Source organism: Podarcis vaucheri (assembly GCF_965113315.1).
Source record: "Podarcis vaucheri genome assembly, chromosome: 3".
NCBI lineage: Eukaryota > Metazoa > Chordata > Lepidosauria > Squamata > Lacertidae > Podarcis > Podarcis vaucheri.
The window spans coordinates 117,741,043-117,754,719 of record NC_138761.1 but is presented as its reverse complement, the minus strand read 5'-3'; the positions used below and the strand labels follow the sequence as shown (position 1 = coordinate 117,754,719).

The 13,677-nt window shown below is 45.2% G+C and overlaps 1 protein-coding gene and 1 long non-coding RNA gene across 2 annotated transcripts in view; both read right to left on the bottom strand.

Moving 5' to 3' along the window:
- Positions 1-5,174, bottom strand: part of FERMT1 (FERM domain containing kindlin 1) — a 44,329-nt gene extending 39,155 nt beyond the window's left edge. The window contains exons 1-2 of the mRNA XM_082216377.1: positions 4,984-5,174; positions 1,661-1,860 (exon numbers count right to left, since the gene is read on the bottom strand). Of these exons, the coding sequence (XP_082072503.1) occupies positions 1,661-1,811 (151 nt within the window). The 5' untranslated portion in view covers positions 1,812-1,860; positions 4,984-5,174. The remainder of the gene's footprint in view (positions 1-1,660; positions 1,861-4,983) is intronic.
- Positions 5,175-10,699: 5,525 nt separating this feature from the next.
- LOC309528919 lies at positions 10,700-11,529 on the bottom strand. Its single transcript, XR_014217982.1, has 2 exons — positions 11,433-11,529; positions 10,700-10,832 (listed from the first exon to the last, which is right to left on the bottom strand). It is a non-coding gene; the product is annotated as an uncharacterized lncRNA (long non-coding RNA).
- Positions 11,530-13,677: the final 2,148 nt, after the last annotated feature.

Below are 13,677 nucleotides of genomic sequence, written 5' to 3'. Positions count from 1 at the left end.
TACAGGAAAAAAAAGGTGGACATTCAGCCCTTGTATATCAACGGGGAACGGGTGGAGAGGGTGGCGGAATTCAGGTTTTTGGGAGTAGCTATCGATCAGGGCATGACTTGGAGCGCACATACCACTGCTCTGGTGAAGAAGGCCCAGCAGAGAATTTATTTCCTCAGACTTTTAAAGAAGAACAATCTGAGTGAGAGACTGCTGGTGTCCTTCTACCGAGGCTCCATAGAGAGCATTCTTACATACTGTATTTGTGCTTGGTTCTCCAGTTGTACAGCTAGGGAGAGGAAGGTGCTCCAGAAGGTCATAACCACAGCCCAAAGGATTATTGGTCATCCTCTCCCATCTTTGGAAGAACTGTACGGTTCCCGTTGTCTTAGGAAAGCAAATAACATCCTGCAGGATTCATCTCACCCGGGACACTGTCTGTTTGCACTACTGCCTTCTGGCAGAAGATATAGAAACATCAAGTCAAAGACAAATAGACTGAAAAACAGTTTCTATCCAAGAGCTGTGGCCCTTTTGAATGCTGTAACTCGTTAGTGTGACCTGGGAGTTTGATGGGTGTGGTGTGGGTGTGGCTGGAATGTGGTTTGTTTGGTTGTTGTTGTTGTCTTGCTTTTGTTGTTTTAAGGGATGGCATCCAATTTCGTTGCACTTTGTGCAATGTTGCACTTGTGTAATGACAATAAAGAATCTATCTATCTATCTATCTATCTATCTATCTATCTATCTATTTTTCCCAGTTCCCCAAGTTTGATAGGTAGGTGCGGCTGCCTATCTGTCTATCCCATGATGTCACCATGACCTCAAGTGACCTCTTTTCGCCACATGTGGGGCACGACATTTGGAAGCCCCGAGAATCAGTTGATAGCCTAATTTGAAAGAAGGAAGCACAAGCCTTTGGTTGTTGCTCTTGTTAATCAACGAAAGCCGGAATCTCTTGACCGTCTACTGCAGTGATGGCCAAACTTGGCCCTCCAGCTGTTTTTGGACTACAACTCCCATCATCCCTAGCTAACAGGACCAGTGGTCAGGGATGATGGGAACTGTAGTCCCAAAACAGCTGGAGGGCCAAGTTTGGCCATCACTGGTCTACTGCAAGTCATCCAAGCGTTACTATTCATTATAATTGTCGCTTGCTACAAATATTTCTCTCTCTCTCTTTCTCTCAAGTAGCTTACAATTTAAAAGCAAAACAAAACGTACAATATAAAATTAGAATGCAGCTAAAGATTAAAAGCCTTGGGAGGCACTCAAGTGTTGCACTACTGAGTCATTCTGTCAGCGCAAACATTTCTGCTTCTCACACAGAATAATCTCCCCTCTTCACCCCATGCACAACATTCTGGGGGTTCTCCTGACTCACCCCCCCACAGCCAATTTTGGGGGTAGCGGGAGCCCTGTTGCACTAATGGGACTTCTTGCACTAACTCCCACTAGTGCAACTACTTAGTTGAATCCAGCCCTTTATTACCAAAAAGGGGTTCATCCTGCAATAGCTTAAACAGGACACATCCTACCCCCCCAAAAAAAAACACATGAGCACCAATGAAGAGTTGTTGTATAGTGACACTTGAAGAAACTGCCCATATAAGGATATTAACCAAAATGTTCTGCCTTGGTGCATATACAGAAAAGTATATATCTTTGAACTCACTGATTTGTTCCACGAGCTTAAGCATCACTCCTCCAATATGAAGATCTCCTGATACTTGGAGGGTGCTTTCCTTTTGCTCCCCTCCGCACTGGTGATCGATAGCAACAATGAGCTCCCAGGAACTGGAACCATATTCATTCGATGAAGTCATATTGCTACTGAAAATCCCAGAGGCTCAAGAATGGAAGAAAAGTCAACATCTGTTCAGAAAGAAAGGAGGCGAAGGGAAAAAAAGAGAGACTTTTTTTTTTTCTTGCACAGTTACCCAGCTGCGAGGCCACTTCACCTGGTTTAGGACCAGGATGACTGAAGCCAACTGGAGATATTCCCATGAATGTTCGGCTGGTGCCTTCATTATATACCTTTAGGCTCCAGGCAAAAACCTTCCTCTTTAACCAGGCCTTTGGCTGATTGACGTCCAATGCCCTTTTAAAATGTGATAGGTGTGTGGGTTCTTGGGTTGCTTTTGTTTCTGTTTTGATTATGCATTTTTTGTTTTTATATTGTGATTTTATGTTGTGAACTGCCCTGAAACCTGTGGGCATAGGGCGGCATGCAAATGTAATAAATAACAGTAATTATTTCTAAATAATTACTGGTTACAACCAAAAACATGGTTGCCATCAATTTGATTTGAATTAATTTTATAATTAAATAATTTTAGAATGTTGTATTATTTTATTGTTGTTAGCTGCCCTGAGCCCGGCTTCGGCTGAGGAGGGTGGGATATAAATAAAAAGTATTATTATTATTATTAAATGATATTATATCCTGAAGTGCATTCCATAGTTTTCAATGGGGATGCCTTTTCTGGAGAGATTCTGTGGATACATCCCATTCAACTCAATCCTTGGAATCTTCCCCCCACCAATAAACAGGAAGAACCACTAATTAAATTCCAAGGAGCTTCTATGAACTATTATTTTCCTGAACTCTGTGACCCAGCAACAACAAAAGAAAATCCTCTGCTATCCATCAAACTCAATAAATATACCAGATGTCTCTTGTTTTCAAGGTCATGTCTTTTTCTTTAACACACCCCTCCCCCCAAACACACACACACACACACACACACACACACACACACACCACTCCCCTCCCAATAGTTTATTCAAGACTTGAAAGTCCATTAAATTTGCAATCTTTTAAGGTGCTCCTGTGGAAGGAAATTTGGGTGCTGGAAACCATGTTTGTTAGAGCAATCACACTTATGGCTCTACATATTATTTAATCTGCTTAGAAGATTCATTCATTCATCATCATCATCAATTATATTTGTATACTAACCCTCATCTGAACATCCTAGAGAGGCTGACAACAGAAAAATACAAATTGAGAATACAGAATAAAACAAAAACTTACAATCCTCCTTCCCACAAACACATTTAAAAAGCCATAGAATGTTAATCAGCTGAACACCTGGTGGAGGAGAAGCACTTTCACCTGGCACCTAAAGATATGTAATGATTGGCACCAGGTGAGTCACCACAAGCAGGGAGCCACCACAGGAAAGGCCCATTCTTGTGTGGTGGAGGAGACACACAAAGAAGGCTCTCAGAGATTGATCTCAGGGTCCTCCAGTTGGTTCATATGAGGAGAGGCAGTGCTTGAGGTATTGCGATCCTGAGCCATTTAGGGCTTTATAGGTCAAAACCAGCACTTTGAATTGCGACCAGAAGCTAATTGGCAGCCAGTGTAGTCAGGCTAGGATCAGTGCAATAAGCTCAAACCGTGAAGAAAAGAAGAAAAAGCTCTTCAGGCAGTGCACAAGCAATTATATCTATCTATCTATCTATCTATCTATCTATCTATCTATCTATCTATCTTGGGATGCAAGTGGTGCTGTGGGTTAAACCACAGAGCCTAGGACTTGGTGATCAGAAGGTCGGTGGTTTGAATCCCCGCGACGGGGTGGGCTCCCATTGCTCAGTCCCAGCTCCTGCCAACCTAGCAGTTCGAAAGTACGTCAAAGTGCAAGTAGATAAATAGGTACCGCTCCAGCGGGGAGGTAAATGGCGTTTCCGTGCGCTGCTCTGGTTTGCCAGAAGCGGCTTAGTCATGCTGGCCACATGACCCGGAAGCTGTACGCCGGCTCCCTCGGCCAATAAAGCGAGATGAGCACCGCAACCCCAGAGTCGGCCACGACTGGACCTAATGGTCAGGGGTCCCTTTACCTTTACCTACCTATCTATCTATCTAGCGCTGGCTTCAGGGCAGTGTGGGTTGTACAGGGCGCTGAGCCAAGGAGGCACATAACAACAACAACAACTATATTTATATTGGTACCAACTGAGAAGATCTGAAAAAAAAGAAACTGTGCCTAAAGGAATTAGTGTGACACTAATAAATATTTAGCGGTGGCACCAAATTTTGTCCTCGCTCATGGCATCATATTAAAGTCCAGCTCTGAGATATATATATATATGCAAATGAATAAATCTTCTTAAGTAGATCAAATAATAGGGATAGCATATCAGAGTGTGTATATATGTAAATGTGTGTGTGTGTGTGTGTGTGTATAAACACATGACCAAGACATGCTCTGATATGCTATCCATATTATTTGACCTACTTAGAAGATTTATTCTTTTGAAAAGGAAAGAAAAAGCTCTCCCAGGAGTTTACAAGCATCTACCTATATATGTGTTTGTGTGCTCTTAATGTTGTACACTGTCCTGGGATTGTTGATAAAGGCGGTACATAAATTGATATTTCATATATATATATGAGAGCTGGGAGGGTCTGCTAACCAGTGGCGTAGCGTGGGTTGTCAGCACCCGGGGCAAGGCAAGTAATTTGTGCCCCCTAACCAGTGGATTTGCGCCCCCTAACCCTAATCCCCAGATGTTGCGCCCGGCCTCCCCCTGCACCCCCCACGCTACGCCACTGCTACTAACTTCTGTGGGCGGTAAGCGTTAAGAACTATCTTTAAGAGAGGACTCCATTCAGATACTTGTATCCGTTTTTGTTTTTTGTTTACATTAAGTTTTCTAGATCACGAAAAAAGCTTTAATAATAATCTAAACAGCCATACGTGTGCACGGCCTCCTGTAGTGCCTTCCTAGTGGCTAGCAGACGTGCTGCTGCAACTCTCGAGTCGCACGCTTCCCGCCCTCTGGAAGTAACCCGCGCGCTCCCCACTCCCCATAGCATAGCAACGGCGCAGGTGTTCCCACTGACTGAGCTACTCCGAATCGCGCGCTTCCCTTCCGCAAGCAGCCTGGGAAATCGCGAGCGCGCTGGCACCAGCCCCGGCCACCCGGGCTGCCCCAGATCCCCACCCGATAAGTCTTTGATGGTGCCCAAATCCACGCGCTACTCACTCGCTCCTTCCCAAGCCGGGCGCCGTCTCTGCTGCTGCCGCTGCCGCCGCCACCGCCTCTTCCCGTCCTGGAGGAGCCGCTGGGTGCAGGTCGCGACAGCGCCAGCCCAGGAGGTGCCTCCCTCCTTCCCCGCCAGCCCCACCCTCCGAGGCGGCGGGGCCCCGAGGAGCCGGCGCAGATGCGCCGATGACCTGCGCTCTCGTCGAGCCCCGTGCGCAAAGACGCACGCCTGGCCCGGACGCGAGATTCCACAGTCTCCTCCCTGTCTGGCACCGGCAGGCAGGCAGGTAAGAACAAGCGAGCGCGCCGGGCGGAGCTTCCTGCAAGACGCCTCGGCGAAACGCGCGCGGGTCTTTCCCAGCGTCTGGCTGGAGCGAAGAGGAACGGCGTCGAAGCCCAGGAATGCGCCTCCTGCAGTTCTGTGCGCGCTGACTCCGAAGGAAACTGCGCTGGGGTCAAGGAGTAGGCTTGTTGCTCCCCGGTAAGGATGCGCAGCATCTTAAAAACAGAGACATCACCTTGCCAACAAAGGTCCGTATAGTTAAAGCTATGGTTTTCCCAGTACAGTGGTACCTCGGGTTAAGTACTTAATTCATTCCGGAGATCTGTACTTAACCTGAAACTGTTCTTAACCTGAAGACCACTTTAGCTAATGGGGCCTCCTGCTGCTGCCGCACCACCGGAGCACGATTTCTGTTCTCATCCTGAAGCAAAGTTCTTAACCTGAAGCACTATTTGTGGGTTAGTGGAGTGTGTAACCTGAAGCGTATGTAACCTGAAGCGTATGTAACCCGAAGTACTACTGTAGTGATGTATGGAAGTGAGAGCTGGACCATAAAGAAGGCTGATCACTGAAGAATTGATGCTTTTGAATTATGGTGCTGGAGGAGACTCTTGAGAGTCCCATGGACTGCAAGAAGATCAAACCTCTCCATTCTTGTAAGAAATCAGCCCTGAGTGCTCACTGGAAGGACAGATCGTGAAGCTGAGGCTCCAATACTTTGGCCACCTCATGAGAAGAGAAGACTCCCTGGAAAAGACCCTGATGTTGGGAAAGATGGAGGGCACAAGGAGAAGGGGACGACAGAGGACGAGATGGTTGGACAGTGTTCTCGAAGCTACCAGCATGAGTTTGACCAAACTGCGGGAGGCAATGGAAGACAGGAGAGCCTGGCGTGCTCTGGTCCATGGGGTCACAAAGAGTCAGACACGACAAGCATCGTGGTCTCCACTTCCCCAATATGCACGTGTTGCGCGCAGGAAGAGCCCCTCTGTGGATCGGGTCAAGGGCTCGTCTGGTTCAGTTTCCCATCTCAAAAATGACAAACTAGCTGAGGGAAACCCCCAAAGCAGGGGTGCAAACTTGAATAAACTATGTGGGGCGGCAGGTAAGCCCCTCTCTGCATAATCAGTCACAAGATGTTGGGCACACATACCATCAATGACAATGCACATCAACTTGGGGGGCGGTCTGGCCCCCTCATATTTTATTGGGGGCCCTGAAAGGAGCTCTGCATCTAGGAGTTGGCTCCTATGTCCCAAACACATATACAGAATTATTTAAAAGTTATTCTTCTGTATTGTTGTTATTATTTTTGGCTAAACAGCACAGAAAATAAATACACCATTCAATGAAGTTCAAGAGCTGTGTTACTGCATTCTTAGCAATGAGCCGCTGTGCAATTTCAGTACATTCAGAACTTTCAAAATGTTTCCAACCAGACTAAAACCTAAATTCTAAACTGAGGAAACAGCATTTCCCGTAAGGATACTAAATAATCTGCTTGTTCCAATGATGATTGCAGAGGGAAAACAAATGTCTACCTAAAATATAAACATAGCTTTACTTAGAACCTATCATTTCAAATGTGTGCTGCCACAAGTTTTTGGTGTTCTAAATGAATCCTGATCAAACAAGAGGCACACTAATTCAACAAGAGTTGGTTCCCTTCTAATTTACGATAATAATGGTCCAAGATGCTTAGCTAATGACTTCATATTCACATTATAAAAAAATATTCATATTCACTATAAAAAAGAAAGAGTTCCAGTGATAGGTCTATGGGAAGCGATAAGTACAAATTCCAAAGTTCTGGTTGTTGCAACAAAAACAAATAGTTTTGTGGCAGCTTAAAAACCCAGCAGGTTTATTGCGATAAATAGGCTTTCCTTATCCTGAGCCAAACCATTGAGCCATCTGGCTCAGTATGATCTACATTAACTGCCAGCATTCCTCAAGGGATTCATGCAGGCCTTTCTCCCAGTTGTACCTGGAGATAAGGTAGGGGGGGAAGAGAGGTAAAGGTAAGGTAAAGGGCCCCTGGACAAACTGGCCACTGTGTTCTCACACGGATGTGTCCCACCAGAAGGAGAGACACAGGCCATTGTGATGTCATGCTGATGCTGAAGGAGAGAGAAACTGGCCAATGTACCAGCTCACAACTGCTGTTCACCTGAATAACAAGGAGACACTGCCTGGCACGCCAACACATCGCTCACCATGTTCATGAGAATTATGTCCTTTGCACCTTGGACTAAACTGGGGTTTTTTAACTTGCTTTTACTCTCTTGTTCCTGCATATTAGGTTCCCTTACCAGAGGTCTATAATAACAAGGTAATGAATCAACACACATTTATTTGTACACAAAAGGTAGGTAAAAGGTAAAGGACCCCTAGATGGTTAAGTCCAGTCAAAGGCAACTATGGGGTTGTGGTGGTCATCTCGCTTTCAGGCTGAGGGAGACAGCATTTATCTGCAGACAGCTTTCTGGGCCATGTGGCCAGCAGGACTAAACCGCTTCTGGTGCAACTGAACACTGTGACGGAAGCCAGAGCACACAGAAACGCCATTTAACTTCCTGCTGCAGTGGTACCTATTTATCTGCTTGCACTGGCATGCTTTTGAACTGCTAGGTTGGCAGGAGCTGGAACAGAGCAACAGGAGCTCACCCTGTCATGCGGATTTGAACCACCAACCTTCTGATCAGCAAGCCCAAGAAGCTCAGTGGTTTAGACGGGATTGAGCCTGGGAACTTCTCTGCATGTCAGAAAGATATCATTCCACTGAACCTTTTCCTACTGCTAGCCAACAGCTGGCAGATATATCACACACTTATCTGGAGAAAAATAATATTAGTAACAATAACAACTGTTACATATACTCTACTTTTCAGCTAAACTGTGATCGAAGACCATAAAATGCAGGAGAAGTGGTGGGACTGTGACCAAACACATGGTACTGGTGCTTGCCTTAAAACAGCTAGGAGGAGTTTAGCTGATGCTTTGATGCTTTGCCTCCACTGATGCCGTGTTTTCATATAGGTAAAGAAGAAATGTTGCAAGAATAACATTTAAACAGTCTTCAGTGCTCTCTCTTCCAGATGAGACCAAACTCTGGTAGCATTGCTCTCCTCCCAGCCCCCTGGAGTCTTACCACAAGTCAGTTAGTTAGAAATGTAAGGAAACTAAGAAAAGCTAAGGGGAAGTCTAGAGTGTCACTATTTTGTGGGATGGCGCATACCATATATCCAGGATTAAAGTCTTCTGTTGTCTAGATCAGGCTTCCTCAACCTCGGCCCTCTAGAACTTTTTGGCCTACAACTCCCATGATCCTTAGCTAGCAGGACCTGTGGTCAGGGATGCTGGGAATTGTAATCCCAAAAACATTTGGAGGTTCGAGGTTGAGGAAGCCTGGTCTAGATTAACAAACACACTTTTTTAAAAAATGTGGGATTTTTGCAGCTGGGATGTGAAGAGTGTGGGAGGAACAAAAGATTAGTAGGAAGACCTATAAACACCCTACAAGCAGCTCAGGATGAATGTAGGGTGAATTCTTGTTGTTATATAGTTTTCCTGTAAACAAAACACAATGAATGTCACAGTCTAACTACTGTGTAAGCTTTGGGCAAACAAATCAGGATGGTTGCTGAGTAAACTAGCTGTCTAGAAGAACCCTAATGGACTCCATTTTTCAAAACAGATGAAAGATCATGGAGGAAGAAGTTTGTTAGGGAGCCCAGGGAAATATTTGGGGTACTGGACATGAAGATTCCTATAGCTCAGATTATGGGCACACTATACCTTTAAAACACATTCAAAGCTCATCCCCCCCCAAAAAAGAATTCTGGGCACTGTAGTTTGTTAAAGTTTGGTGGGAATTGTAAACTATCTGAGGGGTAAACTATAACACCCAGAAGAGAAAGAAATGTGTTCTGGATGTGCTTTAAAGGCATAGTGTATAAGCAGCCTCACACTACACTAGACTTAATGGCCTTCTTAACCCGAGGTGCCACTGTAACAAGACTAAAAACTTAACACTAAGCATACAGAACACCACACCAAACAGAAAATAGATAGAAAAAGAAAGTAAGTGAAACCAGGCTCCTTCTGGCCCTACTATTATAGTCAGCATGACCTTGACTGAAAGAGATAACAGAAGCAGTTTAAGACAGCTGTACTCAGTTTCCCGTAAGGAATAACCCGAACATCACGAGGCTTCTTTCACACAGAGAAGCTTCCATAATTAAATAGAATAGGAACAGTATCTACACATCAGATTGATACTTTCTGTACTAAAAACCGCAAACTGACACTCCCCCCTTCCGTTCTCTGGTAGCCAAAGTACAACAATAATAAATTAAACCATTAATTGCTACCCCAAATCTCCTGCTTGAGGTAGCCAACATGGCAGCGCCATGTTATGCCCTGACGCACAACAACACACAAGAAATGATCATATGGCAGGATAACCAATAGAAATCCAGAAATGTCTGCATGAAGTCACCAGTGAGTAAACATGAGATGTGTGTGGCTGGGCTGGGGGGAATTCTCTCTCTGATTCAAAGGAGATCAGTAATACAAGCAAACGTATCACAACAATGTGGAGTTTCCTATGCAGTCTGGGCTAATGATTCAGATCTTTGTCATGCTTCCAAACATGAATCCCCAAATCTGGGCCCGGTTAGATGGCAATGGAATCATTTGTCATGCTCAGAAAGGTCTCTCATTGATTCAGCTTCCTGCAGACCTTCCTGTAATGTGTCATGGATTGATAGCAGTGGCGAATACAGGCGTTCTCTCTATGGGTAGGAGTTCAATAGCGAACCAGAAGCGTATTGGAGAAGACTGGAAAACAATCTGTGAATTTTTATACGCCAGTCATCTGATTGGGTTGCCCCAGCCACTCTGGGCAGCTTCCAACATACATAAAAACAGAATAAAACATTCAGCATTAAAAAAACACACCACAACTTCCCTATACAGGGCTGCCTTCAGATGTCTTCTATAGATTATATAGTTACCGTATTTTTCGCTCTATAAGACACACCAGACCACAAGACGCACCTAGTTTTTGGAGGAGGAAAACAAGAGAAAAAAATTCTGAATCTCAGAAACCAGAACAGCAAGAGGGATCACTGTGCAGTGAAAGCAGCAATCCCTCTTGCTGTTCTGGCTTCTGGGATAGCTGTGCAGCCTGCATTCGCTCCATAAGACGCACACACATTTCCCCTTACTTTTTAGGAGGGGAAAAAGTGAGTCTTATAGAGCAAAAAATACGGTACTTATCTCCTTGGCTCAGGATGGGTGTCACATCACTCCATACCCTCCAACATTTCTCTGATGAAAATGGGGGTGTCCTAAGGAAAAGCGGGACATTTCACCCCCCCATTTTTTATTCATTTTATAACACACAGGAAAACAAACAATAGAAACAGATTCTTGTCTTATCCTTATTTTTTCTAAACATTGTTAGGTGGGCTTCCCCAAGTCCCCCCTATCTGATTTTCATTTTACCTCATCTTTAGCAGTTTACATATATCATAATTTCTAACCATTTTTTTTTATCACACTTACCGTATTTTTCGCCCTATAAGACGCACTTTCCCCCCTCCAAAAATGAAGGGGAAATCTGGGTGCGTCCTATGGGGCGAATGCAGGCTTTTGCTGAAGCTTGGGAGAGGGAGAGGGGTCGGTGCGCACCGACCCCTCTCGCTCTCCAGGCTTCGGGAACACACCCGCAGCCTAGGCAGCCCTGCGGGAGGTCCGCAGGGATGTCTAGGCTGCGGATAGCAGCCTGCCGCCCAGCGCGAGGGGCGCCCTGAAGCAGAGCGCCCTCCGCGCCCGGCAGACATCCGCAGCGTGGGGAGCCTTGCAGGAGTTCCCCGCAGGGCTCCCCACTCTGCGGATAGCAGCCTGCCGCCCGGCGGGCGGGGCGCCCTGATGCAGAGCGCACCTCGCGCGGGGCAGACATCGGCCAGCCCCACAAGCTCGGGGGACAGCAGGGAGGCGCAGCGCCGCCATCCTGCTGTTCCTCGACCTGGTTCTGTTTCCCCGACCTGCTTTTGGGGGGGAAATAAAGGATTTTTCCCCCCTTTATATTCCCCCCAAAAAACTAGGTGCGTCCTATGGGATGGAGCGTCCTATGGGACGAAAAATACGGTACTTTAACCATAAAAATCTTCACATTTTATCACTTGCAAATAATACTATTTTAAAATACACTATCTTCTACTTCTAACCCTACAGCCTAAATTTACTTCCAAAGCTATTCTAAGATTTAAATATTAACATATTTTTTTCAAATATTCCTTAAACTTCTACCAATCTTCTTCCACCGTCTCTTCTCTCGGAGTCTCCCGGTCAGTTCGGCAAGTTCCATATAGTCCATCATCTTCATCTGCCATTCTTCTATAGTTGGTAAATCTGGCTTCTTCCGATTCTTCACTAGCAATATTCTCGCAGCTGTTGTGGCATACAGAAAAACGTAACATCCTTTTTGGGGATTTCACCCCCCACTATACCAAGTAAAAAGGCTTCTGGTTTTTTAATAAAAGTGTTTTTCAACACTTTTTTCAATTCATTATAAATCCTTTCCCAGCAGTCTTTTACCTTGGGGCATGTCCACCACATGTGGTAAAAGGTTCCTCCTTTTTCTCTGCATTTCCAGCATTTATTATCATGAGTATGATACATTTTTGCTAACTTCACTGGTGTTAAATATCATCTATACATCATTGTCATCAAATTCTCTCTTAATACATTACAAGCTGTAAATTTAATTCCTTTTCCCCGCAATTTCTCCCAATCCACCAGCATGATATTGTGCCTGGCCCATTCAATCATTACAGATTTCACTTGTTCATCTTTCGTATGCCATTCCAGCAATAAACTGTACATCTTAGATAGGTTTTTTGTTTTTGTATCTAATAATTCCGTTCCCAGTTTGGATTTTTCTGTTTGAAAACCGATTTTCTTATCCACTTTAAAGACTTCATTTATCTGGATGTACTGGAAGCGGGAGATTTTAGGATCAAATCAGAAACCAGGACGGCTTAAGTAAATCTGGGACTGTCCCCGGAAAATAGGGACACTTGGAAGGTCTGCAAATCTTGGGTTGAACTGGCCAGGACACTGGGGCGGCAACATCTCTTTCCGGAAAGCATCTTATCACCTGTTGAGACGGGGCTGTGGGAGTGAGCAAAGGTCTAGGCATCTTCCTTTCCCAGGAGTCCTGAAATCGCATCAAAACTTTCCTTGTTTGAGTAACCCCAAACGTCAGTCAAGATACCTCTCCAGATTTGGATGCTCTCACCTGTCTTCTGCTCGGGGACTTTGAATGAAGATGTGCCAAGGCAATTTCACAACAGTCGGAGACAAATGTATTTCCCCTCCAAGGCAAGTGTTCAGCTGTTTGTTTCTGAAGGTGTTTCTTGGCGCTGGGGTAGTCATGCATATTATCTCATGGAAGTTACATTGACTCAGAAGAACCTGTACAGGCAGCAAGGTTGCAACCCAGTATACTGGGGAACTGTTGGCCCTCCAGATGTTGTTGGAGTACAACTCCCATTGTGCCTGAAAACTGGTCGTACTGACCAGGGCTGGGAATTGGTTATACTGATTGGAATCTTCCCAAGATGCCCATTCCAAATTCTCAAAAAAGTGATTTTAGAGCAGAAGAAGAAGAAGAAGAGTTTCGATTTGATATCCCGCCTTTCACTCCCTTTAAGGAGTCTCAAAGCGGCTAACATTCTCCTTTCCCTTCCTCCCCCACAACAAACACTCTGTGAGGTGAGTGGGGCTGAGAGACTTCAAAGAAGTGTGGCTGGCCCAAGGTCACCCAGCAGCTGCATGTGGAGGAGCGGAGACGTGAATCTCTGAGCTCTTGCCTTGCTAGCTAGGTGTGATGGGAGTTGTAGTTCAACAACATCTGGGGAACCCACAGGTTGTGAAAGGCTGTTTTAGAGGATCATCTACACCAGGGATGGGGCACCTGTGGCTCTCCAGATATTGGACTCCCATCAGCCGCTGTCAGCACAACCAGTGGTCAGATGGAGCTGCTGTCTACCAACATCTGGAGGGCCGCAGGCTTCCTATCTACCTATATGACTGGCAGAGGAGTTTATATCTCATAAATAAGAAAATTCTCATCATCACCATGTTTATTTACATCTTTAGGCACCAGGCAAAAACGTTGCTCTTTAGCTAGGCCTTTGGCTGTTTGACATGCAATGCCCTTCTAAGGTGTGTGTGTGTGTGTGTGTGTGTGTGTGTGAGTGATTATTGGGTTGTTTTAGTTTATATTTTGATCATGTATTTTGTGCTTTGATATTGTGGTTTTATCTTGTGAACCACCCCGAGACCTCTGGGTATGGGGCGGTATATACATTTTAACAACAACATTCATGCGCTGTTTT